The sequence below is a fragment of the Oryctolagus cuniculus genome, chromosome 21 (genome assembly GCF_051225735.1).
Source record: "Oryctolagus cuniculus isolate XC-2025 breed Fujian yellow rabbit chromosome 21, ASM5122573v1, whole genome shotgun sequence".
In the NCBI taxonomy this organism is placed as follows: domain Eukaryota; kingdom Metazoa; phylum Chordata; class Mammalia; order Lagomorpha; family Leporidae; genus Oryctolagus; species Oryctolagus cuniculus.
In genome coordinates, this window is record NC_142887.1 from 22,921,871 (window position 1) to 22,949,500 (window position 27,630).

Genomic DNA, 27,630 nt, shown 5'->3' on the forward strand with positions numbered 1-27,630 from the left:
AAGGAAGAAGGTACTGGAGGACGCACACCGACCAGGCTCTCCAGACATGGAGGCCCCAGAGCAGGGGCCCACAGGGAACAGCTGCTTGCCCTTCCCGTCACAGCTCTGCTGTATCGTCAGCTCCCTTTGCTAAGAGACAACAGCAAGCCCAGGAAGGCTGAGGAGCCTGGCAGGCATGAGACGTACCTGACCTGCCTGACCCAGAGCCCGAGTTTCGGAGAGTTGTCCTTAACTCTGCTCCAGATGTTTACTGAACGCCCACCACATGCTACCGAGATTACAGACATAACCACAGCTTTCACGCCGTTTCCAGCCTAGCACATGCAGCACGGTCAGAGGGAAACTGGGCTCTCTCTAGGCTTCAGCTCCTTGTAACAAAAGCTCGCTTACATGTTATAAGTAAAAGGAAACCATACAATATTCTGTGCTGACACGAAGGTGTCTTAATACATGACCTCCTTAATTTAAGAAAGGCAACAAAACACAGACACACAAAACTGTAGATATAGAACACAGAGACACCAAATTGCATAAAACACATTTATTTCATGATACAGTTAAACGCTAGCAAGGATAAACTCATTTACGTGACCTTTAGTACTTATTACCCTATGAAGTGCTGGTAGAGGGTCTTCTGCGAGGAGGGGAAGGAGTCGTCCTAAATCGAGAGCCTCGGGAAAGCTACCGCCTACACCGTCGGGGGCAGATTTTTGCTCCTTGAATGGTGAGGGGTGGAAGCTGGGCAAAGCAAACACTGCAGGCAAAAAGGGCTCGTGGAAGAGGCCTTGAGCGTGGCAGCTCCTGGCCTCAGAGAGCGTCGCCCACAAAGAAACACGGAGACATGCATGCATGAAGGGAAGCAGCGCAAGCTGAGGTGGGAAGTGGCACTGGCGCCCCCAGATATGAAGGGTTACAGATCTCGGCTCTGACCCAGACAGCAGGCAGCTGAGGAGCACAGTGTGGCCAGGAAGCACCCTGGGGTGCACAAAGTGCTGCTGTTCCCAGAGGAGTTTGCCAGGGTCCTAACTAAGGCAGAGGAGGGCAGGCTGGAGAGAAACACACAGTCCACAGGGAGGCTGCAACCTGCTGAGCTGGGCCAACTCTGATTAAACACACGGGCCAGGGCTACTGGCTTCTCCAAGTGTCCATCTGGAAAGTTCTGATGAATGGCATGGGGAAGGGCAAGTCAGTTCCAACCACGGCTGGTGCCCAGCGGCACGAGCGCGTCTACGGCTCTCATCGCCACGCCTGGACCAGCTTTCCTCACTCCCTAGCGCTCTAGGAGGCTCTAGGAAGTCATCCCGAGGAGGTGCGCCCCACTTGCTCATTTACACTGACAGAAAACAAGGCTCTCAAGAGGAGAAACAACGCCAAAGACACAGTCTTCACCCGTGACACTGACAGAAAAATGGGGTCTCCGGAAGCAGAGCCAAAGAACTCGAGAGTCTAAACTCAACAGTGCTTGCCGTCTTCACTGGCTCCTAACAATGGCCTGCTTCTCACTTGACAACATCTGACAGCACGAGACAAAGTCATCTGACACAACAGGTAACTGGGACTGAGACCGGGACCCAGCAGGACACGCTGATGCCTGCACTGGTCCCACTAGTAAACAGGGATACTCACGGACTGAAGTTTCTTCTTAGCAGCTTTTGCCAGTTCAGACAAATCCAGGCTGCTAAGAAAATGTACAACACTAATAAGCAAATCAATAACACACGTTTGTAGATACCCGAGGGATAAAAACACGAATTTCAGTCCACAGACACTGCTGGAACTGAGCACTCGGTGGCCCCCTTTGGTGAAAGTGACCCCTCCTAGCAACACCACAGGCATGTGAAAACGGTGACGAGGAAAAAACACCATCCACCACCTACACAGTAAAAGCTATTGCCAGGTTAAACTCCAGGTTTTCATGTGAGAAGCCACAATGTTTGAAGTATTTTAAAAAAAAAAGCACAATAACAGAAGAAAATATGAAAAGGAAGACGTGAGCCACGGGAACGGGAAGACCGCATCTGTCATTTCCTACGCCCTGACAGCATCTGTGCAAACCTAACTGGCCACACGAAGGGGGCCCCGATCACGTAGACCAGGGGTCAGCAAATGATGGCCTTTTTTGGTTGGCTCATGAGCTAAAATTAAATGGTTGGGAGGAAAAAAAAAAAAAAAGGAAGAGTAGCAGAAGATGTGAAAATTGTATGAAATTCAAATTTTAGTGTCAAGAAATAAAATTTTATTGCAACAGCCTGTTCGTCCACAGCGTGCCCTCAGATGCTTTCCTCTACAATGAGACAAGCATTTGTGAAACGGGCGGCATGGCTCACCAGATCGAAGATGTTTTCTACTTAGCCCTTAGCAAGACATCTGCCGACCCCCATGACCCCCATTGTGGCAGACCAAGAGTATCAATCCTTTTTTTTTTTCTTTTTTTTTGAGTGGACAGTGAGAGAGAGAGAGAGAGAAAGGTCTTCCTTTGCCGTTGGTTCACCCTCCAATGGCCGCCGCGGCTGGCACGCTGCAGGCGGCACACTGCACTGATCCGAAGGCAGGAGCCAGGTGCTTCTCCTGGTCTCCCATGGGGTGCAGGGCCCAAGCACTTGGGCCATCCTCCACTGCACTCCCGGGCCACAGCAGAGAGCTGGCCTGGAAGAGGGGCAACCGGGACAGAATCTGGCGCCCCGACCGGGACTAGAACCCGGTGTGCCGGCGCTGCAAGGCGGAGGATTAGCCTAGTGAGCCGCAGCGCCGGCCAAGTATCAATTCTTACAGCACAAACATTCTGTGACTTTCTAATCCACAGACACAATAAATGCTCAAAGCTGACGAAAGCTGTGGTAATATCACTGACTTCAACTATGAGTATAAAGTTATTAGTAAACTTGTTGCTTGTGTTCTTTCAAATTTAAGTGTTTTATGGTTTACTTACAGCCGTCTTATTTCCAAACTGTACAGCCATAAAAGAGAAAAAAGTATGGGCTTTGTTAAACACAAAATATGTACACTTAAATATTATACAACTGAGGCAACATTAGTGACGGATAAAATTGGGTTTTCAATGCCCTTACCTGTCTGCCATTTGAGGTATAATAAAGTGCTGTCCATTTTTGTGATCTGAAACAGAAACCAGGTCAGATTGTTCATGGGAATGGGATCTGTAAAGGAACACTATGCATTTTCTCAACTTAAGCTGGCAGTAGAGGGGCCGGTGTTTGGCAGAGCGGTTAAGATGCTGCTTGGGGCACCAGTACCCCGGGTAGGAGTGACTGGGTTCGAGTCTCTGCTTTGCTCTCCATCTAACTTTCTGCTAATATGGCCCCTGGAAGGCAGCAGGCGATGGCTCTAGTACTTGCATCCCTGCAACTCCTATGGGAGACCCAGATAGAGTTCCAGGCTCCTGGCTTTGATCTGGCCCAGCACTGACTGTAGTGGGCAGATGGGGTATGAACTGGCAGATGAGTGATCTCTTGGTATCTTTCCCTGTCATTCTGTTTTTCAAACAATAAATATATATATAAGTATATAAATAAGTAAAACTTTAAAAAAGATGTGCAATTAATATTTTTGTCATTATGAATCACATAGCGGGGAGGGGTACCAACACTGTCAGACTGGCTACAAATTCCCGAAGACCTGGTCAGTAACAAGGATCATATCCCATTTTATTTTAGTACAGAGGTCAGATGTTATCAAGTGGAAAACCTATGCCCACTCCAGACTGTATGAGTCTATCCCCAGTATAAGTGACGACCTTCTGCCATGGGAAGAGGGTTTAGGGAGCTGAATGAGCTTGGAGCAGGCTTCTACCAGGCTGCTCTATGGGATGGCAAAACTTCACTCAATTTGGTGGCTCAAATTAGTCTAAAACAGGGTTCGGCCAGTTTGTTTCTGCAGACCCAGGAAGGGCCTCTACTCCTGGGATGGTTACTAACACGTCCTAATGCAGTTTCTCAGGGACTGAGCCATCTTTCAATGAATAAAGCCATTATGACCATGCTTATATAGGTTTCTGTGTAAACGTAAGAATTTCTCCTGGGGGAAAACCTAGAAGAGTGGGACTGCCAAGTGTAACTTGTAAGACACTGCTAGATTTCTGCCCAGAACAGCTCTCTCACTGTGTATTCCCAACAGCAACAGATGGGAGTTACAGTTGCTCTGTGTCATCCCAGGATTGCACTATCAGTTTTTGTTTTGTTTTTCAAATTTTAGTCACTCTAATAAGTATGTTGTGGTATCTCATTACGGTTTTAATTTGCATTTTCCCAATGCCTAATGATGCTGAGCTTATCTTCATGCATTATTATTTTTCCCCACCTGTTATCTTTTCTTTGTCTAGTTTTTATTGGGTTGTTTTCTTACTGTTGTTGTTGTTGTTGTTGTTTTTGACAGGCAGAGTGGACAGTAAGAGAGAGAGACAGAGAGTAAGGTCTTCCTTTGCCGTTGGTTCACCCTCCAATGGCTGCCGTGGCAGGTGCACTGAAGCCGGCGCACCACACTGATCCGAAGGCAGGAGCCAGGTGCTTCTCCTGGTCTCCCATGGGGTGCAGGGCCCAAGCACTTGGGCCATCCTCCACTGCACTCCCTGGCCACAGCAGAGAGCTGGCCTGGAAGAGGGGCAACTGGGACAGAATCCGGCACCCCGACCGGGACTAGAACCTGGGGTGCCAGCGCCACTAGGCGGAGGATTAGCCTGTTGAGCCACGGTGCCGGCCCTTACTATTGAGTTTTAGGAGTTCTGCTGGTGCACAGCGCGTTAGGCTGCTGTCACGGGCACCAGTATGCTGTATGGGTGCTGGTTCAGGTCTCGGCTGCTCTACTTTTTCAATTAAAAAAAATTTTTTTTATTTGAGAGATAGAGTCACAGAGAAAGGGAGAGACAGAGAAAAAGATCTTCCATCTGCTGGTTCACTCCCCAAATGACCACAATGGTGGAGCTGGGCCAATCTGAAGCCAGGGGCCAGGGGCCAGGGGCCAGGAGCTTCTTCTAGATCTCCCATGCAGGTACAGGCCCAAGCACTTGGGTCACCCTCTACAGCCTTCCCAGGCCATAAGAGAGAGCTGGATCAGCAGAGCAGCAGCTGGGACTCGAACTGGGGACCATATGGGATGCCAGTGCCGCAGTCAGAGGCTCAGCCCACTATGTCACAGCAACTGCCCCTCAGCTGCTCTACTTCTGATCCAGCTCCCTGCTGATGTGCCTGGGAGGGCAGCAGAGGAAGGCCCAAGTGCTTGGGCCCTGCATCTGCCTGGGAGACCTGGAAGAAGCTCCTGGCTCCAGCCTAGCTCAGCCCTGGTCGTTGCAGCCATTTGGGGAGTGAACCAATCTCTCTCCCTCTGTCTCCCCGCCCCCACCCCATAACTCTGCCTTTCAAATAAATTAAAAAAAATTTTTTTAATAAGAGTTCTTTAAGGGGCTGGGGCTGTGGCATAGTGGGTAAAGCTGCTGCCTGCAGTGCCGGCATCCCATATGGACACTGGTTTGAGACCCGGCTGCTCCACTTCTGATCCAGCCCTCTGCTATGGCCTGGGAAAGCAGTAAAAGATGGCCCAAGTCCTTGGGCCCCTGCACCCATGTGAGAGATCTGGAGGAAGCTCCTGGCTCCTGGCTTCGGATGGGCACAGCTCTGGCTGTTGTGGCCAGTTGGGGAGCGAACCAGCAGATGGAAGACCTCTCTCTCTGCCTCTCCTCTCTGTGTAACTCTGACTTTCAAATAAATAAATCTTGAAAAAAAAAAAAAGATTTCTTCAATTATTCTGGATATGAGTTCTTCATTGCATATCTGATTTCTGAATGTTTTCCCCTAGGCTGTGGCTTGTCTTTTCACTCATGTGATCATAGTTTTCCCATTTTTGGGAAAGCTTTCAATTTTGACAAAATACAATTTATCTATATTTGCTTTTTTTTTTTTTTTTTCCCGACAGGCAGAGTGGACAGTGAGAGAGAGAGAGACAGAGAGAAAGCTCTTCCTTTACCGTTGGTTCACCCTCCAATGGCTGCTGCGGCCGGTGCGCAGCCAGGAGCCAGGTGCTTCTCCTGGTCTCCCATACAGGTACAGGGACCCAAGCATTTGAGCCATCCTCCACTGCACTCCCAGGCCACAGCAGAGAGCTGGACTGGAAGAGGGGCAACCGGGACAGAATCTGGCGCCCTGACCGGGACTAGAACCTGGGGTGCCAGTGCTGCAGGCGGAGGATTAGCCTAGTGAGCGTGGCGCCGGCCTGTATTTGCTTTTATGACTTGTTTTGGCATTATAGCTAAGAACTTTAATCCAAAACCACAAAGACTTTCCCCTATGTTTTCTTTGAGAAGTTGTATGGATTTAGGTTTTATCTTTAAATTTATGATTGAGTTAGTTTTTGTACAAGGTGTGCGGTTTAAATTGCAGTTCATTTTTCTGTAAATGGCTGTCGAGTTGTCCCAAAACCGTATGTTGAAGACATAACCTTTCTCTATTGAATTATTTTTGCATCTCTGTAGAGAATCAATTGAACCTATTTGTGTATTTCTTGATTCTCTATACTGTTCCAGTGATCTATGTCATTTGTCTCCAATATCACACTGTCTTGAGTATTGTACAGATCACAGCACGTCTACAGACTTGGTGGTATGCCTCTTCCCACATTATTTCTCTTGCAAAACTGTCTTGGACCTTCTAGTTCCTTTGTCTCCTTTAAATTTTTAGAACTAGAAGGTTTATGTCTGTGAAAAGTACTGACATGAACGAAACTGACTTGTTATTTGGTGGCGAACTGACATGTTAACTTTACCAAGTCTTCCAATCCATAAACACAGTTTGTCTCTCCACTTATTTAGGTCTTCCTTGATTTTTTTCATCAGCATAGCTCCTACACACACTTGTTAGATTTATGCCCAGCGTTTACTCTGGAGCCACTGTAAATGGCACTGTTTTTCCAGTTTCAGTTTGACACTGCTCATTGTTAGTCTAAAGAAACATGACTGACTTTCTTGGCTGCTGATCTTGTATTCCACAACCTTGCAAAGCTTCTTAGTTCTAGAAACTTTTTTTGTAGATGCTACGTAGAAATCATTCCATTTGAACGGAAAGGGTCTTACTTCTTTTCAGCTTGTTCACTTTATTTCTTGCCTGTGACACTGGTTAGGAGTTCCAATGCAATGCTCACTAGAAATGGCTAAGACCAGACACCCGAGTGTTGCTCCTCTGCAGGACAAAAGCAGTCTTTCACCATTAGGACGAGGTTGGCTGCCGGTTTTCTAGAAAGCCCCTTTATCAGGTGAAGGCACACCCGTCTATTCCTTGTTTGCTAAGATTTTTCTGATCTTTAATAGATGTTACATTCGGTGAAATATCATTTCTGAATTAACTGATAGTAATTATACGATTTTTCTTTTTTAGTCTTAACTGATTTTCAAACACTGAATCAGCCTTGCACATCTGGAAACTGTATTTGATTAGTGTGTGTTTCTTTTTATTTACTCTTGGATTGAGTTTGCTAACTTGTGAAGGATGTCTGCCCATGTTCCTGAGGGCTACGTTTTTGCTGGGTGTGGTATCAGGGTAATGCTAGCTTCATCAACTAAGCTGAAACATGTTTCTTTCCTTCCGTTTTTTTTTTTTAAATTATGAAAAACTAATGTTTCTTCTTTGAATGTTTCACAGAATAGTCTCACATTATGAAGAAAACTTGAAATGTGCATTTCAAACACTTAAAAATATCCAGTAAGAGTCACCTGAAAAGTTAGGGAATCATGTGAATCATAAATCACATGTATTGTATACCTACATGGCAACATTACTTCTGCCTGGTGACCAGGGAAACCATCTGGAAATATGGGGTTTTAACAGAATATAAAGGCAGAGGAGGGGGAGAGGCAGGGAGAATGAGAATCTTCCATTCCCTGGTTCACTCCCCCAAAGCCCTGAGAGTTGGAGCTGGACCAGGCTGAAGCCAGGAGCCCGAACTCCATCCAGGACTCCTATATGGGAGCAGGGACCAAGCACTTGAGCTCTCACCTGCTGCTTCCCAGGCCCATTAGCAGGACGCTATATTGGAAGCAGAAGAAAGAACTTCATCCCAGGCACTCTGATGTGGGATGTGGGCATCTTTTTTTTTAATTATTTTTTTTTCAAGATTTATTTATTTATTTGAAAGTCAGAGTTACACAGAGAGAGAAGGAGAGGCAGAGAGGCAGAGAGGCAGAGAGAGAGAGAGAGAGAGAGGTCTTCCATCTGCTGGTTCATTCCCCAATTGGCCACACAGCCGGAGCTGTGCCGATCTGAAGCCAGGAGCCAGGAGCTTCCCTCTGGCTCCTCCCACGCGGGTACAGGGGTCCAAAGAGTTGGGCCATCTTCTACTGCTTTCCCAGGCCATAGCAGAGAGCCGGATCAGAAGTGGAGCAGCTGGGGCTTGGACTGGTGCCCATATGGGATGCCGGCATTGCACGTGGCAGCTTTACCCACTATGCCACTGTGCTGGCCCTGGGATATGGGCATCCTAAGCAGCAGCCTAACATGTTGTGCTATAATGCTGACCCCAACAAGATTTTTGAATGACCCTTTAACGATCATAGGGCTTGTAGAAATGTCTCCATCTTCACATTCTTTCCTTTTTTTTGGTCAGCACAGCTATATATTTATCAATTGTATTTAACTTTTTGGAGAATCAGCTTTTGGTTTTATGGATTTTTTTTCTACTGTTTCCCTTTGACTTTCATCGACTTCATTTATTTCCTGCCTTCTGCTTACTTCAGGTTTATTTTTCTCAACGTTTGTTCGGGGGAAGCTTATGATTTCAGACCTTTCTTCTTTTTTAACTAAGAATGTAAGGCTACTGTAGTGTACTAGGTAAAGCCACCGCCTGCAGTGCTGGTTTGAATCCTGGCTGCTCTACTTCCAATCCAGCTCTCTGCTATGGCCTGGGAAAAGCAAAGACAGTCCAAGTTCTTGGGCTCCTGCACCTGAATGGGAGACCCAGAAGAAACTCCTGGTCCTTGGCTTCGGATTGGCTCAGCTCTGGCCATTGCGGCCATTTGGGGAGTGAACCAGTGGATGGAAGACATTCTTTCTCTCTTTACCTCTTTCTGTATTCAAATAAATAAATATTTTTTTTAAAAAAAGGTTATAAAATTTCCTCTAAGCAATGCTTTAACTACATTCCACAAATTTTGCTTAATTGCATTTTAATTCAGTTGAAAATATCTTTTAATTTCCCCATGAGACCTTCTCTTAGATCTACAGATTATTTAGAAGTGTGTTGTCAAATTTAAGGCACTTTGCATATTTTCCAATTTTATTTTTATTATCAACTTCTAGCTTAATTCCACATGGTCAGAGATTTGGTAGGATTTTAATTTTTTTAAATGTTTATTTATTTAATTTTTACTTACTTGAGAGAGAGAGAGAGAGAAAGAGAAATATATTTCCATCTGCTGGTCCTTTCTCTACAGCCAAAGCGAGGAGGGTACAACTCCATCTGGGTCTCCCACATGGGTGGCAGGGGCCCAAGTGCTTCAGCCACTATCCGTTTGCCTCCCACGGTGCAAGTCAGCAGACAGCTGGATGGCAAGTGGAGGCAGGACCTGCTGCCAGGCACTCCGACAGGGGATGTGGGATCCTATGCAGAGGCTTAAACGCTGTGCCATGACGCCCACCCTGGTCTTAATTATTTTAGATTTGTGAAGACTTGTTTTTCAATCCAGAATATGGCCTGTCTAAAATATTCAACAAGGACTTGAAGAGAATGTAGACTGTGAGGCTGCTGGGTATCCACTGCTGGACCCACTAGGTTTTTGTTTGGTTTAGTTCTATATCCTTACTGGTTTTCTATCTACTCTTTCTATTACTAAAAGAAGAGTATTGTGTCTTAAAAATGATGGGCTTGGGAGAAATCCTCCATCCACTAGCTCACTCCCTAAATGCAGCTGGGGCTGGGGCAGGCCAAAGCCTGGATCCCAGAACTCAATCCGGGTCTCCCATGTGGGCGGCAGGAGCCTCGGTGCTTGAGTGATCGCCTGTTACTTCCAGAGCGTGCAATGGCAGGAAGCCAGAACTGGAAGAAGATCCAGGATTTGAACTGAGGTGTTCTGACAGGAGATGCAGGAATCCCAAGTGGTGTCTTAACTGTTATGCCAAATGCCCACATCTCTTCTATAGAATGTGTTAAATCAAAGTAGCTTTTAGGGGCTGGTGTTGTGGCACAGTGGGTTCAGCAACTGCTGTGATGCCAGCATCGCGCATGACCCCCAGTTCAAGCTTGGTTGCTCCACTTCTGACCCAGCTCCAGGCTGATGCACCTGGGAGGGCAAGAGAGGATGGCCCGAGCGCCTGGGCCCCTGCACCCATGTGGGAGACCTGAATGGAGATAAGGCCATTTTGGGAGTGAACTAGCAGATGGAAGATCTCTCTCTCTCTGTAACTCTGCTTTTCAAATAAATAAACAAACACATACATTAAAAAATGCTTTTGAAAACCAGTAATTATTAACATTCCATTTTAACTCATCTGTAGAGTTTTGGATCCCATAACTTTGTATACTCTTTTTTTAGTGGCTGCACTACAGATTATAATATACATACATTTTACTTTTCAGTCTACTTAGAAATAACATTTTTATCGTTTCAAGTAGCATGAAAAAATCTTAACGATTCTTTTTCCCTTTCAAGTTATTGTCAAGAGATGTATGCTAAAATCTCTCCAGATAACATTTTAACATTTGCTTTCCACTGTCATATATCTGAATTTCAGAAAACAGCCTGTATTACCCAGATACTTAATTCTGTTACTCTTCATTCATTCACAAGGTTCCAAGATTCTCCTTGGTATCATTTTCCTTCCACCCAAAGAATTTTTCCCAGAAATTCTGTGAGATCAGTTAATTTTCTTAGGTTCTTCCCACTGGAGATAGAATTGTGGGTTCACAGTTATCTTCTTCGGTCACTTTAAGATTCTGTTTCATTTCCTGCTCATTTCCATTCTCTGATGAGAAAGCCATAATCATGCAATCAATGTTCTATGTATCATGTGTGATTTTTTTTTTCCTGGATGCTTTCAAGATATTTTTTTTCAACTTGAGTTTTCATTAGTTTGATTTTTACGTGTCCTGAGTATAAGTTTCTTTGAATTTATCCTCTTTGGGATGCACAGAGCTTCTTGAATCTTGAAGTTTATGTCTTTCACCAAATTTAAGAGGTTCCTGCTGATATTTCTTCAAATAATCTTCCTCTACACAGCACTCGTCCTCCTCTCTCAGAGTTCACTAACACAAATGTCAGACTCTTTGGTATTTTCCCTCATGTCCCTGGAACTCTTTCAGTTTTGTTTCCTCCTACTTTCCGCCCCCACTGCATAATTTCTAGTGAGCTATTTTCAATTTGTTGCCTTTTCTGTCATAAGCACACCCACTGACTTTTAAACTTTTAGAGTTTGTATTTTCCAGTTCTAAAATTCTTGTTTTTTTTTTTTTTTTTTCTGGTATCTTCCATTTCTGGCTGGAACTCTCTATATTTTTATTTATTCCAAGAACGTTCACTCTTACTGCTTAGAGCATGGTGTCATTAGCTGCTTAAAATCTTTGATAATTCTAACATTTGTGTGATCTTGGGGTTGCACCTGATGGCAGCTTTCCCAGTGCAAGCCCAGGAGACGCTCCTGGTTCTTCCCACGTCGAATCATGATGGTTGTTATCCTGGCATTTTCAATACTGTGCTGAGACCCTAGGTCTTCTGTAACCACTACGGAAAATCTTAACATTGCTGGTTTAGCAGGCAACTAACAAGGTTAGATTCTGCCTCCTGGGCAAGTGGTGAGAAATTAAAGAGAAAAAGAAAAGCAACATGGATTCTCCTTAAATCCTGGTCAGAGGTCTGGGTCCCTGTGCTGCTGCTGCCGCCACTACTACAACCACATTCCTGTCCAGCAGCTGGAGAGGAACAGAAGAGAAAAAGGGGGGGGGGGGGAGGAGGAGGAGGAGGAGGAGGAGAAAACCCCAGGGGAATCCCCCTACTCTGTGTCCTGCAGAAGTCCCATTTCTTGCTCCTCAGACCAAAAGGAGAAGGCTTCTTTGCACCTGTTAAGCAGTTCTTCAGGCTCTTGCTAAAGATTCAACTGAGGTAAAATCTACAGGACCTTCACCAACCGTTTGACTTCCTTTTTCAGAATCTCAGACAACTACACTGGGCATTTGGTCTGAGGATTCCAGCTCTATTTAGCAGGAGAGACAGGGTAGGGTCGGGTGTGCTCACTTTGTCTCACCCAGAACGAGGGTGGAGAACCACCACATACACAAATGTGGAGAAATGCACCAGGACTTGGTACGCTGTCTCTGTAGAGGAACCAGGCTTGGGGGCTGCCTGCTCTCTGCCACGATCACTCAGCGTGCTCACTCTGCTGCCGCTGAGGGAAAGCAACAGGATGAATGCTCAGGCTACCCGGCAACCAAACTCTGTTGATGGAACAGGCGACGGCTACACGTGGTCCACAGACCACAGTCTGCTGAGCCCTGTTCCCTATCTCAGATGACAAAGCTGGCCAGTGGCAAAGTTCACTTTTGAACTTTTTTCCAATTCTTAACAGAATTTTTCAAATAACAGCAAAAGTTATGGCTTTGCTCCTCCATGAGTCCTGGGATGTCCCATAAGTGTGATGCATATTCAATAAGTGTGATGCATATTCAATAAGTGTGATGCATATTCAATTCTGGCTCAATTACCCTTTTTGACTCTTGAGAAAGCCACTTCTCTAGAGCTAAAATAAAGTTTCAGAAACTAAAACTTCAGGTGGACTAACTTTATGTGTTTTACATAAAACTGAAAACCTGATTAACGATTTTCTCCAGGATATGTTAAAGCAGAGGTCATAAAGCATAGTGACCCAACTTGTTTTTCAGAAGCTTCCTGACAGGTTGGGGAAGCTGGGCTCCTTTCACTCACCTGGTTTCCTGCCACAGAGATAGAAGGCTAGTCTGTCAGTCAGCTCGTACTGTATTTCCACAAGGCGATCTGCCAGCTCATGGTGCCCTCCTTGCCTACCGAGAGAAAACAAAGTACCATTCATGCGGCTCCCTGCTCACTGGCTGTCCCACAGGAGAGTACAGGGGCATCTCCTGAGATGCCCGAGCCGTTGATCAAACCTGACTTTTCAGCATAATCAACTTTGTGTGAGGGTAACTGTCGAGCTCTGCTTCGAGTCCCACCTTTATATACGATTTTCCCCATGTGATCTAGCCCTTTCCGGTATTAACGTATAAGATACAATGCTTAATAAGGAACGCAAAGACTTATGACGAAGAACAACTTCATTTACTGAGGTGAGACAAAAACAAAAAAAATTTTTTTTGACAGGCAGAGTTAGTGAGTTGGTTCATCCCCCAAATGGCCGCTATGGCTGGTGTGCTGCGCTGATCCGAAGGCAGGAGCCCGGTGCTTCCTCCTGGTCTCCCATGCGGGTGCAGGGCCCAAGCACTTGGGCCATCCTCCACTGTACTCCCTGGCCACAGCAGAGAGCTGGCCTGGAAGAGGAACAACCAGGACAGAGTCCAGCACCCCAACCTGGACTAGAACCCGGGGTACCGGCACCGAAGGCAGAGGATTAGCCAAGTGAGCCACTGAGACAATAAAATTAATAAAGGGTTGATGGCAAAAGTTTTAAAAATTTCACTACTGAATTTCTAAAAACAGATGAGGGTATTTTAAAAAGTTAATAAAAAATGGAATTAAAAGATAAATTTAGGGGCCAGTGTTGTGGCACAGTGGGTTAACCTGTCTCTTGTAACACTGCTATCCCATACTGGAATGCCAGTTTCTGTCCAGCCACCTGCTAATGAGCTTGGGAAGGCAGCTGAAGATGGCTCAAGTAGATGTGCCCCTGACACCCATTTAGGAGAGCTTCCTGGAACACTGGGTTCCTGGCTTCAGTCTAGACCAGCTCCCACTGTGACAGCCCTCTGGGAAGTGAACCAAAAGATGGAAGATCTCTGAGTCACTCTGTCACTCTTTCAAATAAATTTTTTTATTATTTATTTATTTTTTTTTATTTTTTTTGGACAGGCAGAGTGGACAGTGAGAGAGAGAGAGACAGAGAGAAAGGTCTTCCTTTTCCATTGGTTCACCCCCCAGTGGCTGCCACGGCCAGCGCGCTACGGCCAGCACACTGCGCTGATCCGAAGCCAGGAGCCAGGTGCTTCTCCTGGTCTCCCATGCGAGCGCAGGGCCCAAGCACTTGGGCCATCCTCCACTGCACTCCCTGGCCACAGCAGAGAGCTGGCCTGGAAGAGGGGCAACCGGGACAGAATCCAGCGCCCCAACCAGGACTAGAACCCGGGGTGCCAGCGCCCCAGGCGGAAGATTAGCCTAGTGAGCTACGGCGGCGCCTTCAAATAAATTTTAAAAAGTGATGTTTATATATATATATAAAAGTGATTATTATGCTGTAAAAAGATTTTAAATCCAGTTTTTCCATAATTCCAATTTTCCAGGAAATTTTTAAAATCTTATTTATTTTAAAGGCAAAGCGAAAAAGACAGAAAGACAGAAGAGACAGATCTTCCATGTACCAGTTCACTCTCCAAATGCCTGGCTTAGGCCTGGCCAAAGCCAGTAGTCAGGAGGAATGACATCTGGGTCCCCCACGTAGGCAGCAGGACCTGAAGGACTTGGGTCACTCTCTGCTGTCTCCCTGCTGCATCAGTAGGAAGCTGGATACGAATCTGCGTAGCCAGGACTCAAGCTGGCACTCCAATATGGGATGCAGGCATCCCAAGTGGAAGCTTTACTCACTGTGCCATAACATCTGCCCTATCCAGGAACTTTTTTTTTTTTTTTTAATATATTTGAAAGGCAGAGTTAGAGAGAGAGAGAGAGAAGGATAGACAGAGAGAGAGAGGCCTTCCATCTGCTGGTTTACTTCCCAAATGGCTACAACACAGGCTGGGCCAGGTGGAAGCCAGGAGCCAGGAGCTTCTTCCGAGTCTCCCACGTGGGTGCAGGGGCCCAAGGACTTGGGCCATCTTCCGCTGCCTTCCCAGGCATATAGTAAGGAGCTGGATCAGAAGTGGAATCAATGTTCACATGGAGGCTGGTGCTACAGGCAGTGGCTTAACCTGTTGCACCACAACACCAGCCCCATCCAGGAACTTTTAAAGATCCCACATATGTATGGATTTCAAATTTTTTTGTATCAAAATAAATAGACCTTTTAATTTCATTTTCCCAAGAACTATTTGAAGCGCCTTTGTACCATGTCCAGGTCCTACTCTTGGAAATCCTGAATGAGTAAGAACATGGGGGAGGGGGCCAGGATCAATGTTTTGAAAAAGGTCCTTCCCCAGATGATTCTGTGCGGCTAGCGCCTCTGATGAGAGTCCAGTAACTACGGCAAGAGCTTTAAGCCAGGGACAGACAGATCCACCTAGCGCATGGCTCATACCTGCAGCTTCCTTTACCTCTGTACCTTCAAGTTCTCTAACACTGAGAAACCATCAAATTTGCCTTTCTTCATTCCTTAAATAAATATTTATGCTGCTTAGGATCAATATGGCATAGAGGTAAATTATTACATTGAAAGACTATTATGAGGCTGATGCTGTGGCACAGGGGGTTAAAGCCCTGGCCTGAAGCGCCGGCATCCCATATGGGCGCTGGTTCTAGTCCTGGCAGCTCCTCTTCCAATCCAGCTCTCTGCTATGGTCTGGGAAAGCAGAACAAGAAGGCCCAAGTGCCTGGGCCCCTGTGTCCACATGGGAGACCCGGAAGAGGCTCCTGGCTTCATATCGGCACAGCTCCGGTCGTTGCGGCCATCTGGGGAGTGAACCAGCAGATGAAAGACCTCTCTCTCTCTACCTCTCTCTGTAACTCTGTCTTTCAAATAAATAAAATAAATCTTAAAAAAAAAAAAAAAGAACAACGCCCTGGCTCTTGTCATACCTAATTCTTTCTGCTCTCGTTTGGGGAATGGTATTTTTTCTTATTAAATAAAAAATTTTTATTATAAAAAATAAAGCCTGTTATATGAAAGGTACAGTGAGGAAACTCCAAGGAATGACGACGATGACGCTGATTTGCTGAGGCTCCCTCCTCTTCGAAGGTCCAGTCCAGCTTCTCCTTCCACGATTTGAGGCACTACAAAATCTCCTCCAACCTCCCAGACACCTCTGATTTTTGGGATGCACATCTTTTTTTCTCACTTTTTAACATCTGTGAAACCAGGAAGTAGCCCATGATAGCCGGGGCCCGGTGATTTAACGGGCTGAGCGTTTTTCCTCTTGTAGTGCGACATGACAATATGACACACCGTACAACTGTACACGTGCTGCCCCCGGGGTCTGAAGGACGGGTTCCCACGGCTATCCCCACTGACACCGCACTCTCCCCACTGCAGCCTGTGGAGGTGCGAAATGCGCCCTGCTCATCCCAGCCTCCCAACCTTGACTTCCACCTTCCTCTCACCCAGGACACCTCAGCTCCCACTTCGCATACCCAAACACAATCTATTCTCTAAAGGCCAACCAGAGAAACTTAATGATGTGGGCCACAGTGAAGAAATCCTACATATGCTTTTTTTTTTTTTTTTTTGACAGGCAGAGTGGATAGTGAGAGAGAGAGACAGAGAGAAAGGTCTTCCTTTTGCAGTTGGTTCACCCTCCAATGGCCGCCGGGGCCAGCACACCGCGCTGATCTGATGGCAGGAGCCTGGTACTTATCCTGGTCTCCCATGGGGTGCAGGGCCCAAGCACTTGGGCCATCCTCCACTGCACTCCTGGGCCACAGCAGAGGGCTGGCCTGGAAGAGGGGCAACTGGGACAGAATCCGGCGCCCCTACTGGGACTAGAACCCGGCGTGCCGGCGCCGCAAGGCAGAGGATTAGCCTAGTGAGCCACAGCACCGGCCAAGAAATCCTACATATGCTTTTTATGACCAACTACCCTTTTTGACAATGAATCATGTACTCTCTTGCCTTAACTCTTTTTCAGGCATTTATGAATCATCTCTTCCAACAAAAAGTAAATTCTGGGGGGATGGAACGGGGTGGGAATGGAGAAGTCTGTCATTTGCTCATTTTACCCTGCGTGGAGCACAGGACGGTGCTTGCCAGTAAATAACGGTAATTCAGAAAAGCTAATTTGGAAAAAGGAGGAAAGATCTGCAATCTAAATGATGGTTAACACTGCCTGCTTATTTTTCCAGCATCTCAATTAAAATTTTCAAATAAAGAAAAATTTAAAGACTTTTTACAATGAGCACCCAGATGTCTGCTACTTACAGATTTCAATAACATTTTATTACATTGTTTGACCACAGATCTGGCCACAAATTGGCTATTAAGTTCAGACAGTGATTTTCAAGTGAAGAGTGATTTCTGTAATTTTTGACACCTGATTTGGACCTGAGGGTGTGGGGGGTTCAAATACCACTGAATTATAAAGGGGAGAAGCCAAACACTCTGCTTTACAATCCCACCCTTTGCCAGGCTGAGCTCAGCTGCCTTTGAAATATTTCTTCAGCAAAGTAACAGAACACTACTGTCAAAGAGGTTATACTTTAATGACAAACAATTAGCTACTTAGCAAAAATCACACTCACATAAAACAACCCAGAGACAAGTGACAGGAAGCTCCCTTTCTTACCTGGCATAATCAACAGGTGTTTTCCCATTAGAATCTTGCGTGCCAGGGTCTGCTCCATATACTGCCAATAATTCAGCCTGCAAAATCTGCCCTGCTTTGGAAGCTACATGGAGTGGGGTGTTTCCTTTTTCCTAAGAATCATTTGTAGGTAGTAGACAAAAAAACAAAAAAGCAAATGAGATAAACTAAAGACAACACAAACACAAGTCACAAGTCACTTAGTGTCAATCTGAAGTCATTCACTGAATGGAATCTGAATCAAGTCGTGTCTCCTTACAGGGTGAAAGAAGTTGGCCTGTGCTCCTAAAGATAACAGCCTCAGGCAGGTTTCAAGATTCCCTGTTCTCACACTTGAATGGAGTTGCTGAAAAACACAAACAAAAAACAGTATTTGTTAAAAGTGTCGATGGTGATCTACAAGAGCTGATGGTAGTAACTATTTTAATGTACGCCACATTAGAAACATGTAATCAAAGATTTATTTATTTATTTGGTTTAATAAGGGGGACCGAGCAGTTTCTCCCCATCACGGCCACCTGTGGGCTGGAAGGTGCAGTGGGGCCGTTAGGTAGGAAGTCAGAAATGAGCTTATGTGTGTGTGACAAAGGCCTAAGGAGTTGACATCTAGGTCCAGCATCCCCATCATCCCGCTAACCTCCCAGGTGCAGCCCAGTATCTGCACTTCAAACACCCCACCCCTTCTACCCAATAACCCTCCTTCCTCTAGGGCTCCTCTAAGGCGGGTGACGCCAGCCAGGCTTCCCCCTCTGATAACTTCAGGGGGAAAACTCAGAACGGCATTTTTCGTATTTACATTCAAAAAGTCCTTTGTCCCAGGAGGAGAAGCGGGAAGTCAAGACCCATCCCCTTTAACCCCACCCCCCCCCAGCCTCAACTGGACTGCGGGCTCAGCCTGAGCTCAGCCCGCCTCTCTGCTGAGCCGCCCGCCTGGCCTGCCCAGGTGTATTCTCTCCACTCAACCAAACTCGCTCTCCCCCAGTCTGAGCGACTGGGCACTCTCTCTCAGGTTCTGTCTGGAGAGGTGCCCATCCGTTCTTATGGATGTCCCTACCCTAATAAACCTTGCTATTTTACTTTCCACTACTCTCTGTCTCACACCTGAATTCTTCCTTGCGCGAAGACAAGAACCCTGCTGTTCTCCGGGAACAGGGCCACTTTACTGATAAGGAAACCAGGACTGTGAAGGCTGACCTAACCAAACGCATGACTCGTCTACGCAAGCAGCATAACCAGATCCTGAGTGAGGCAGTGTGAGGAGGAGGCTGCTCCCGGCTCTCAAGTCTTACGGACCTGAGTTTCAAACCCCACCCCTTTCAAGCTGCGTGGCCTCACAAAAATTCTGTAAGCAAGCTGACCTACAGTCTCTACCTGGAAAACAGTGATAACAATGCTACAGGGTCACTGCGTCACTGTGAAGGTTCACAGGACCAGCAGGTGCTCAGCAGGGAGCCCAGGATAGGGAAAGTGCTGTCACTACGATTACTAGTTGCTGGTACTGAACCTCGGGCTTTGGGGCTTCAGCTTGTCCCCAGTGTAAACTCCAGGACTCTGCATTCCGTCACAGCGTCCCAGGACACTCTTCCAGGGTGGGAAACAGGCCACACTCTGTACTGCTGCAGAAACGCTCCTATGTGCAGAAGACGAGCGGTCTCCTTCAAGTCTATCCCTGGACTGTCCATGACATGGCGGCCTTTACCACAGGAAAGCAGAGAGCTACTCGAACACCTATACCCAGGCCTTCTTAAAAAGTTTCATTACAAAAAGGGAAAAAAAAAAAACAAGTCTTAGTGAACAAAAATAACAATTATACACATTTCAACGCAAACTTTAAAATTCCGAATTACAAGAGATTGTGCTTTATGTGAGTGAGCAACTGTCGAGCGCAGTGCTTTGACGTAGATGTGCGACTCTCACAGAATCTCTAGAAACGTCCCAAGGCTCTCATCAAGAAACCATCGACGCACTCTTCACCTACAATAAACCATGCTCCGCACACAACCCTGAGTCACACTCTCTCCAAAGCTGACTCACTACACAACCTTCAAACCTGAAGACCTCGCCCCCTTACGGATTCTTTCCCAGCCCTTATTGGAAACCAGCAAACTTTCTAGCCCCACCTTAGAAACAACTCCAAGATGGTTCCTATTTCAAGGTTGAACACTCAGAAAGGGTACCGACGTGTAACTTCAAAATCATCATCGGTAAAACACAAATAGACGCCACATGAATTAAGATTAAAGACAAAACTACTGCAAAAAGAAACCAGCTGCTATTAACTACTCGATATACAGAAGTGAGTTTTTGCTTCTCTCCCTTTCTTTTTTACACTTTCCTCAGGTAGAACAACATGCCGCGTCGCCCAGCCCTTGGGGGTCTCACGGCGCGACCCACCTTGCTCAGGTCTTTGGTGGTCACGCTGTCGTCATCCCGGCAGGGCAGGCGATGCACAAAGGCTAACATCTGATACTTGGCTCTGATGAATTCTGCTTTATTGGGACTGGTGTGAAATAAAAAAAGAAAACAGTTCACTTGCCATTCAGAGACAACATTCCCCATTCTTAGCACTGTAAAGAGAAGAGGAAGTGACCCACAGTGGAATGAACAATGCTGAAATGTGTTTCGGCAGTGTTTAAGACCCGAAGCCTGAGAACACATTTGTCATGACAAGGGCCGGGCCGCAGAGCACCGGCACATTTCCATTTTCTTAATTAACTTAGCAACAATGGGAGGAAGTGGCATTTTAGTCCCATTTTATAGGAGGCATCCAGCAGACTGGTGCCTGGAACCAAAATTTTAGTCTGAACGTCTTTTGAGCACCTAAGTTGAAGCCTGATTACACCAGCCTCCAAGCCTCGGCTCCTGCGTAGCTGTGAGAAAGAGGTGAAGGTGAGGATGTCCCCTGTCTTTGCATCTCCGGCAGCAAGGGGCCTGACGCACAGCTGGGCCAAGCGCCTCTTGTGCTGCTCTAGGGAAGCCTCATCAAAAATAGCTGCATTCCTTTTAGTGGGCTCCATGTGCTAAGAAAAAAGTATTTATAAACATTCCACTCACTGTACTTTATCCTGTGGATTAGCTTTGCGTCTTCCGCTCAGAATAGAGGCAGGGTCCAGCAAGGAATGCTCCCATATAGAATTAGCACCATTGTTATACAAGGTTTCAACCATCTGAAAGCAAGCAATGTGAAATCACGTTTTCATTTATTTTCACAAATATTCAATGGGAATCAGTAACTGGGAAAACAAAGCTCCACTACAAACATTAACATATTTGGGATGCAACTTAGATGGCTATTTTCCGGTTTTAAAGATTTATTATTTGAAAGAGTGAGAGAGAGAGAGAATTTTCCACCTGCTGGTTCACTGCCCAAATTTCTCCCAACAGCCTGTGCTGGGCTAGCCTGAAGCCAGGAGCCAGGAACTCCACCCAGGCAGGGGCCCAAGCATGAGCCATCACCTGCTGCCTCCCAGGATGCATCAGCAGGAAGCTGGATTGGAAGCGGAGGACTCAGGACTTGAACTGGCGCTCCAACAGGGATACAGGTGTCCCAAGTGGCAGCTGAATCTACTGCACCACAACAACTGCCTGGATTTCTAACTCTGGGATGAACCTTCAGCTCTGACCAGCTGGAGCGCTAAGCACGTGAATGGGTTCGACTGCACTGTTCTTCCAGATGATGAAGAGTGCTCTGACACTTCAGGGCAGTGTCTCTCAACCCAATCGAATACTGTTTTCCAAGTTTTTAACCCCATGTCCCATTTGTACTATTTATTTTTTTTAACAATCCTGTCACTTTTTTTTTTTTAATATTTTTATTTATTTGAGAGGTAGAGCTATAGAGAGAGAGACAGACAGACAGAAAGGTCTTCCATTCTCTGGTTCACTCCCTAAATGGCCTCAATGGCCGGAGCTTCTTCCAGGTCTCCTACGTGGTGCCGGAACCCAAGCACTTGGGCCATCTTCTGCTGCTTTCCTAGGCACATTACAGGGAGCTGGATTGGAAGTGAAGCAGCTGGGACTCAAACCGTTGCCCATATGAGATGCTGGCACTTCAGGGGGTAGCTTTTACCAGCTACACCACAGCACTGGCCCAATCCATTCACTATTTAAAACTTTTATTAACAATTATGATTTGATGTGATAAATAGTTTTCTTATACACATTAGAATAATGCAACTATGAAAATACATATTTGAGAAACTCCTGTACCTGTCCCAAGTACTACTTTACATATCATACTTTGGGAACTGACACTTTATGGACAACCCTGGCATTTTAAACTGCCTATCTCTCTGGATTTTATTCAGATTCTATACTATAATTTGACTTTTTAAGCATGATAGAACTGAGAGCAATAAATACCTCTTTTTACTTTTTTCACAACAGAGATCCAAATCCACTCATCTTGGTCCCTTGGCTCATACAGGCAAGTTCAAGGGACAGGCTATGTAGCTGCCATAGATTTACTAAAGACACATGAAGGGCCGGCGCCGCGGCTCACTAGGCTAATCCTCCGCCTAGCGGCGCCGGCACACCGGGTTCTAGTCCCGGTCGGGGCGCTGGATTCTGTCCCGGTTGCCCCTCTTCCAGGCCAGCTCTCTGCTGTGGCCAGGGAGTGCAGTGGAGGATGGCCCAGGTGCTTGGGCCCTGCACCCCATGGGAGACCAGGATGAGCACCTGGCTCCTGGCTCCTGCCATCGGATCAGCACGGTGCGCCGGTCGCATCGCGCTGGCCGCGGCGGCCATTGGAGGGTGAACCAACGGCAAAGGAAGACCTTTCTCTCTGTCTCTCTCTCTCTCACTGTCCACTCTGCCTGTCAAAAAAAAAAAAAAAAAGACACATGAAGGCAAAACATACGCTTACTCCTCCATTCTAAGGGAACTTGAAGAATGTGTACACCTAAATGAAAATGCAGGTGACATGACACTGGACCCCAAATAAAATGAGGAGCTCACTTAACAGAGTATTAGGCACGCAATCCAAACACGTTAACTTAATTGGGTCTCCGACTAGTAACAAGACCTTGCAGAAAACTTAGTTCAGATGTTTCGGAAACTTCTGAGACGTCTCAGCCCGTGCTCCCCTCAGAGGGAGCGAATGTTGTCACGCATCGGTAGGTGCTCGGGAGGAGGAAGCACGTTAATGAAAAGGTTCTCAGGGGCTTGCGGGAGCATTCAAAATGGTGCATGGGACAGGAGGATCACTTAGAAACAGCTTCTCGGGACGCTAGCAAGGAGGCTGGCGGTGACACATCCCCATGGCATTTTAATGACCATCCATCTGCATACAACTGAACGAGATCGGTGTCAGGACAGAAGTAACAATCGGAAATGCTAAACTCCTATGGATACTACTTATATGTAAGACCGATGGGCACAGCTCCTCTCTTCAGTTACGACTCAGACACCTCCCTAGGATCTGCGGGGCCTGGGATCTGGGAGAAACAGTGGGCGCTAAGGCAATGGTCCTGGAGCCTGAACCCCGAGCCTGGAGGCGCTGCCCGGCGTTACCTGCAGCAGCGTCGGAGGCCACGGCGTGTGCTTCAGGTGCCTCACTTGGGAGATGTGGCGCCCCAGGCTCCGATGGACACTGCAGCACTCGTCACAGATAAACGTGCCCCTGTTTACGGATGCCCAGGAAGGATCTGGAAAGAGAAGGCAATCTCAGTGGGGAGGGCGTCAGCTGGTTTCTAACCTGCCAGATGGCAAATGATGGCTGACGTTTGTTTCTTTAGAAAAACAAGACATTTCTGCTATTAGTATGCTTGTCGGTGCATCAAGCCAGCGATCTTGTCCGATGATGCCATCCCCACCTCGGCTGACTCGGTACAGTGTTAACTGAGACTAAAAACACGAGTTGAAGCCCTAATGAGGCGGTTCTTTTCTGACTCAGGGCCGCAGTTTTTGGCTCTAACACAGATTTACCATCTCAGGTGCACACTCAGTCAACGTCAGAGGCACAGTTGGAAGGCTACCGATGAATCACTGCTTATCTACCTCCACACAGCAAGATGACACAATTCCGACAGTGAACTATGCACGCGGCATCATGGGAAGTCAACGGGGACCACACGGTTGTTCTAATCCACTGCTACAAACCAGCACGCGCTGACGCGGAGCAGAAGCCCGTGAGGGACGGAGGGAAGCCCTCGCTGCTGTGGTTCTGAGGACAGGGACATGCTCTACGGTGCCCGTTAGCTGTTTTCAACAAACCGCCGAGATCGATTCTGCAACTGATCTAACAGAAAACAAGTGGCGTCACAGAGGCAAAGACGGTGCCTGTGAAATACTTTTTCCCCTCTGAGATCCCACAGAGCTTGCTCAGACGTCCTTTGAAACAAGGACCACCTCACACTTAGTGCAGCAGGACGGCTCTGGGTACGTAAACTGAGCACTCAGAGCCCCAAGTGGAGAAGGGCCCTCTGCAGTTCCCCAGCCTCGCCATGGAGTGACAATGGGTGCCGCTCAAGCTGCCTGGTCGAAGGGCTATATTTTAACATTCTTCAATGTCCACAAAAATCTCCAAAATGCATGTACATCATCTTTACCATTTTTAACAGTTTATTCAAACTCTTTCAAACCATATAATGAAAAGCTATGATTTCAATCAAAGACAAATCCCGGGAGCCAGGGCGTGTGGTGGTTACGAGGGCTGGCTCTGGAGACAAGCAGTCCAGGGTTTGAACCCCAACTCTGCAGCTTCCTGCACAATGATCTCAGGCAAGTTTCTTCTTGAGTGTCCTCACTATGGGTCAAATGCGAATAACAGCACATCACAGGACAGAGCATAAAGAGAAGGGCAAGTGCCTCTCACACAGCAAATACGCAGCCATGTCAGCTCCCACACCTTTTAAAACTCATTTCCTAAATACTACTCATAGAGCTGTGAGAGTCCACCGAGACGCATGATCTCTCGAAAAAGTTTTTGACTGAAAATTCTTAAAAGCACCCAATGTTTCACACAAACACTGTCGGAGTGTCATAATGACATTTTCAGGTAACTGGACTCGGTACGATGTATTTATAATAAACTAGGCTCATGAAAAGAAAAGTAAAATATTTACTGAAACATGATCATGGTTAATTAAATCTCTGCCACAAAATAAAACAGAAACAAAACAACTCAAAAAGTGGAGCTCTGTCATTACTGGTAGACAAAGAAGGGAAGGCGGGCCACATGAAGACGCAGGATGTACACAGACGTGCCACTTTCTGCACTTCCAGACTCCTACTGATGACCAGAAACCACGCTGGGGCACAGTTTTGGCTTTCACATGATTCACAGGATTCACGGTATTCTTGGAGGAAATTAAACAAGAAAAAAAAACAGCAAGGATTTGCTGTACATTAGCAAGATGCTTGACTGATCACTTCAACGTCATGGATCAGAACCCCATGGAAGGCATATTAAAATATAAACGAGACAGAAAATCAACACTGAGTCTGTATGAATGAGGTTGGGTGAAACTTTGCAGCTTGTGTGGGTTTCTTAACCCAGGCGCCACGGCAGCCCCAAACAGCCTTCAAAACGATGTGCAGCACGCTCCTCCCAGCAACGTCGTGCACATTTTGTGTTGAGCTGATCTTGAGTGAGTGAGTGAGTGAGTGAGTATGGTGCATTTTCGGGGAGAAGGCTTTGCATTCACCAGAATCTGGAAGGCAGCCCTAACCCTAAGCCAGGCAATTCTTTCACTGGGACTTAGCAGAAAAGCAACACAAATCCCTAGCTGCTCCAGTGCGCAGAACAGTTCAAGGTAGCCTAATTATATTCAAAACAGGAAGGAAGTGACTCAAGTCTCTGCAGATCAGGCCCTCAGACAACAACTAAAACAATCCAGGCGAAGACAAAGCGTTCTGAAATGCACAAGGCACTGCAAACTGGCAGGCAGGAGGCAGGAGGCAGCGAGAAGCCCGCTCCTGCACTCCGCGGCCTCTACCAGGAGCCACGCACCCCGAGAGGAAGTCTGAAGCTAGATACATGTGCACCGAGCCTGTCACGCAAAGTTCAACTGAAAACCGGCAAGGAAATAAGGAAGTGGAACACACAGCAACGTTAGACAAAACAAAGGAGTTTGTACAACCCACACTGAGGGGGTTTATAAAACACATCTTTTTCAACTCCGCCATCTCCTCTCTATCTGCCAAGGAAACCGGTTACCACCACCTGCACGGCACCGGCGGGGCAGTAGCCACATAAGGTTTGAGTTATCACAGCGCTATTTAAAATCAGTCTCTGCTTCCAAACGGCAAGATGCAGATCAGAACAAAATGTGCGATGATTTCATCACGATTACTCGTTGGGCGCGACTGCCAAAGAAGCTACCTTACCTTCGGATTCCTGCAGACCCAAAGCTGATCAATGCCAGCGCCAGCACCAGCGACCTACTCGGTCCCGAGTGCTAGGACGGATCTGGTTTCTAGACCTGCATATTATGCCCGGGAAGAATGGTTTCGGCATCCCAGCGCCCCATACGCCTCTACTGTGCTTTTCTGTTTGTGTAATTAATGCACGACTTAGAAATTCGGAGACTTTAGAAGGGGGGAGGGGGCTGAGATGAGTGGATCCTCACTGAGCTAACCACTGAGCTTTACTCCCAATTATCCACATCGGAAAAATGAGGAAACCGCGGGTTGGCCAAGTGAAGTCACCAGCCCAAGGTCACCCCAACAGGCAAAACCCAGCCGAAACCGAGGCCGTCTGGACCCCCAAACTTGAGACAGGCACGGCCCCCCGCGTGCAGGCGGCGGGGACGGGGCGGGGGGCAGCCAGACCCCGGCGTCCTGGGGCTGCGCCCTACGAGTGGCGGCCGCGGTGTCCGCGGCGCGGAAGGCACCCACCCGAGCCCCCCTGCCAGGTCTCCGGGAGCGGCGCCCACCCTGGCCAGGGCCCCCCTCGCGGGGCGGGGGTCCCGGCAGGGCTGACACCTGCAGCTGCCGCTCCATTTTACTTCTGTAATCGGCCTTCCTGTGCATTGCCCAAGCCCCTTCCTGTTCGCAGGGCGGCCCCGGCCCCCGCCGCCTCCCTGGCCCGCCTGGGACGGAGGGGACGCCAGCGAAGGGCAGGACGCGAGGGCGGCGGCCCCCGGCCCGCCCGGCTCTGACAGGCCCGGGACGGGTCCCACTCCAAAGCTGCCCCCGGACTCCCTTTCCCTCCACTGCGACCCCGGCTGCGGGGCTCAGCCGCGGGAACGCGCCAGACACGAGGGGGCGGCCCCGGGGTAGGGGTCCGGGCCAGGAGAGCGGCCAGGAGCGGGCCCGGCCAGCGCGACTCACCCGGCCCGCTGCAGTCAGCGCACACCTCGCTGCTCCGGAGCCGCTTCGACATGGCTCTCGCCTCCACCTGCCGGGAACCAGGGGGCCCCAGGAGCGCGAAGACGGCGGCGGCTGCGCTTCCGCTCTAACGGGTCCCCACGGCGGCGCTGGCGGCGGCGCCTCTCCCCTCAGCGCCTCACAGCCACGGCGCAGCGCGCACGCGCGGGGCGGTGCCCTTTGGCGACTGGCAGATCATGTGACCGGAAAGGGCAAAGCTCCTTTGCCGCCATCTTGCGTGAGGGCAGGTGCCTACCACAGCATCCTCTGTCCCAGCGCTTAGATCTTTCTTTCTAGAAATTCGCAGGGTAGAGCACCGATTAATAGCAGGGGAGGCAGCCCAGTCTCGTAACCCGAACGTTGGGGCCACAACCTCCTCGAGGCGATCAGTGGCTGTCAAGTTCATTCGTCTGTCCTTTATTCAAATAAAATAGGAATAATTAATTTCACCAAGAATTAGATGTTTATTGAGCACCTACTATGTTATACACTTTATTTCCAGCGCTGAAGAAACATCCGCGAGGAAAAGAGGACAAGATTCCTGCCTTTCTAGAGCTTACATTGTGCTGGAGTAGATCTACGATAAAATAAGTCAGTTAAAGCTGTATTAATGATTCCTTCCTTAGACTGCGGTTCTTTAAAATGGAGATAGTTGGGGCCGCGTTGTGGCTTAGTGGACAAAGCCTCTGCGCTGGCATCCCATAT

The 27,630-nt window shown here is 47.6% G+C and overlaps 1 protein-coding gene across 31 annotated transcripts in view; it reads right to left on the reverse strand.

Annotated features, from left to right (window-relative positions):
• Positions 1-27,079, reverse strand: part of GIT2 (GIT ArfGAP 2) — a 53,767-nt gene extending 26,688 nt beyond the window's left edge. For 11 of the 31 annotated variants that reach the window (XR_011385239.2, XR_011385237.2, XR_016227067.1 and 8 more), the window contains exons 1-9: positions 26,890-27,079; positions 23,128-23,261; positions 20,671-20,783; positions 20,011-20,116; positions 17,876-17,962; positions 17,599-17,729; positions 12,908-13,002; positions 3,069-3,114; positions 1,627-1,678 (exon numbers count right to left, since the gene is read on the reverse strand). Coding sequence is in view for 24 of the 31 variants with exons in the window: in XM_002721985.6 (XP_002722031.3) it covers positions 1,627-1,678; positions 3,069-3,114; positions 12,908-13,002; positions 17,599-17,729; positions 17,876-17,962; positions 20,011-20,116; positions 20,671-20,783; positions 23,128-23,261; positions 26,890-26,941 (816 nt within the window). In the remaining 7 variants the exon portion in view is untranslated. Of the gene's footprint in view, positions 1-1,626; positions 1,679-2,929; positions 2,948-3,068; positions 3,115-12,907; positions 13,003-17,598; positions 17,730-17,875; positions 17,963-20,010; positions 20,117-20,670; positions 20,784-23,127; positions 23,262-26,889 lie in introns of all 31 variants that reach the window. The other 20 variants (XR_011385238.2, XR_515257.5, XM_008249115.5 and 17 more) reach the window with 5 other exon arrangements.
• Between the last annotated feature and the right edge of the window lie 551 nt (positions 27,080-27,630).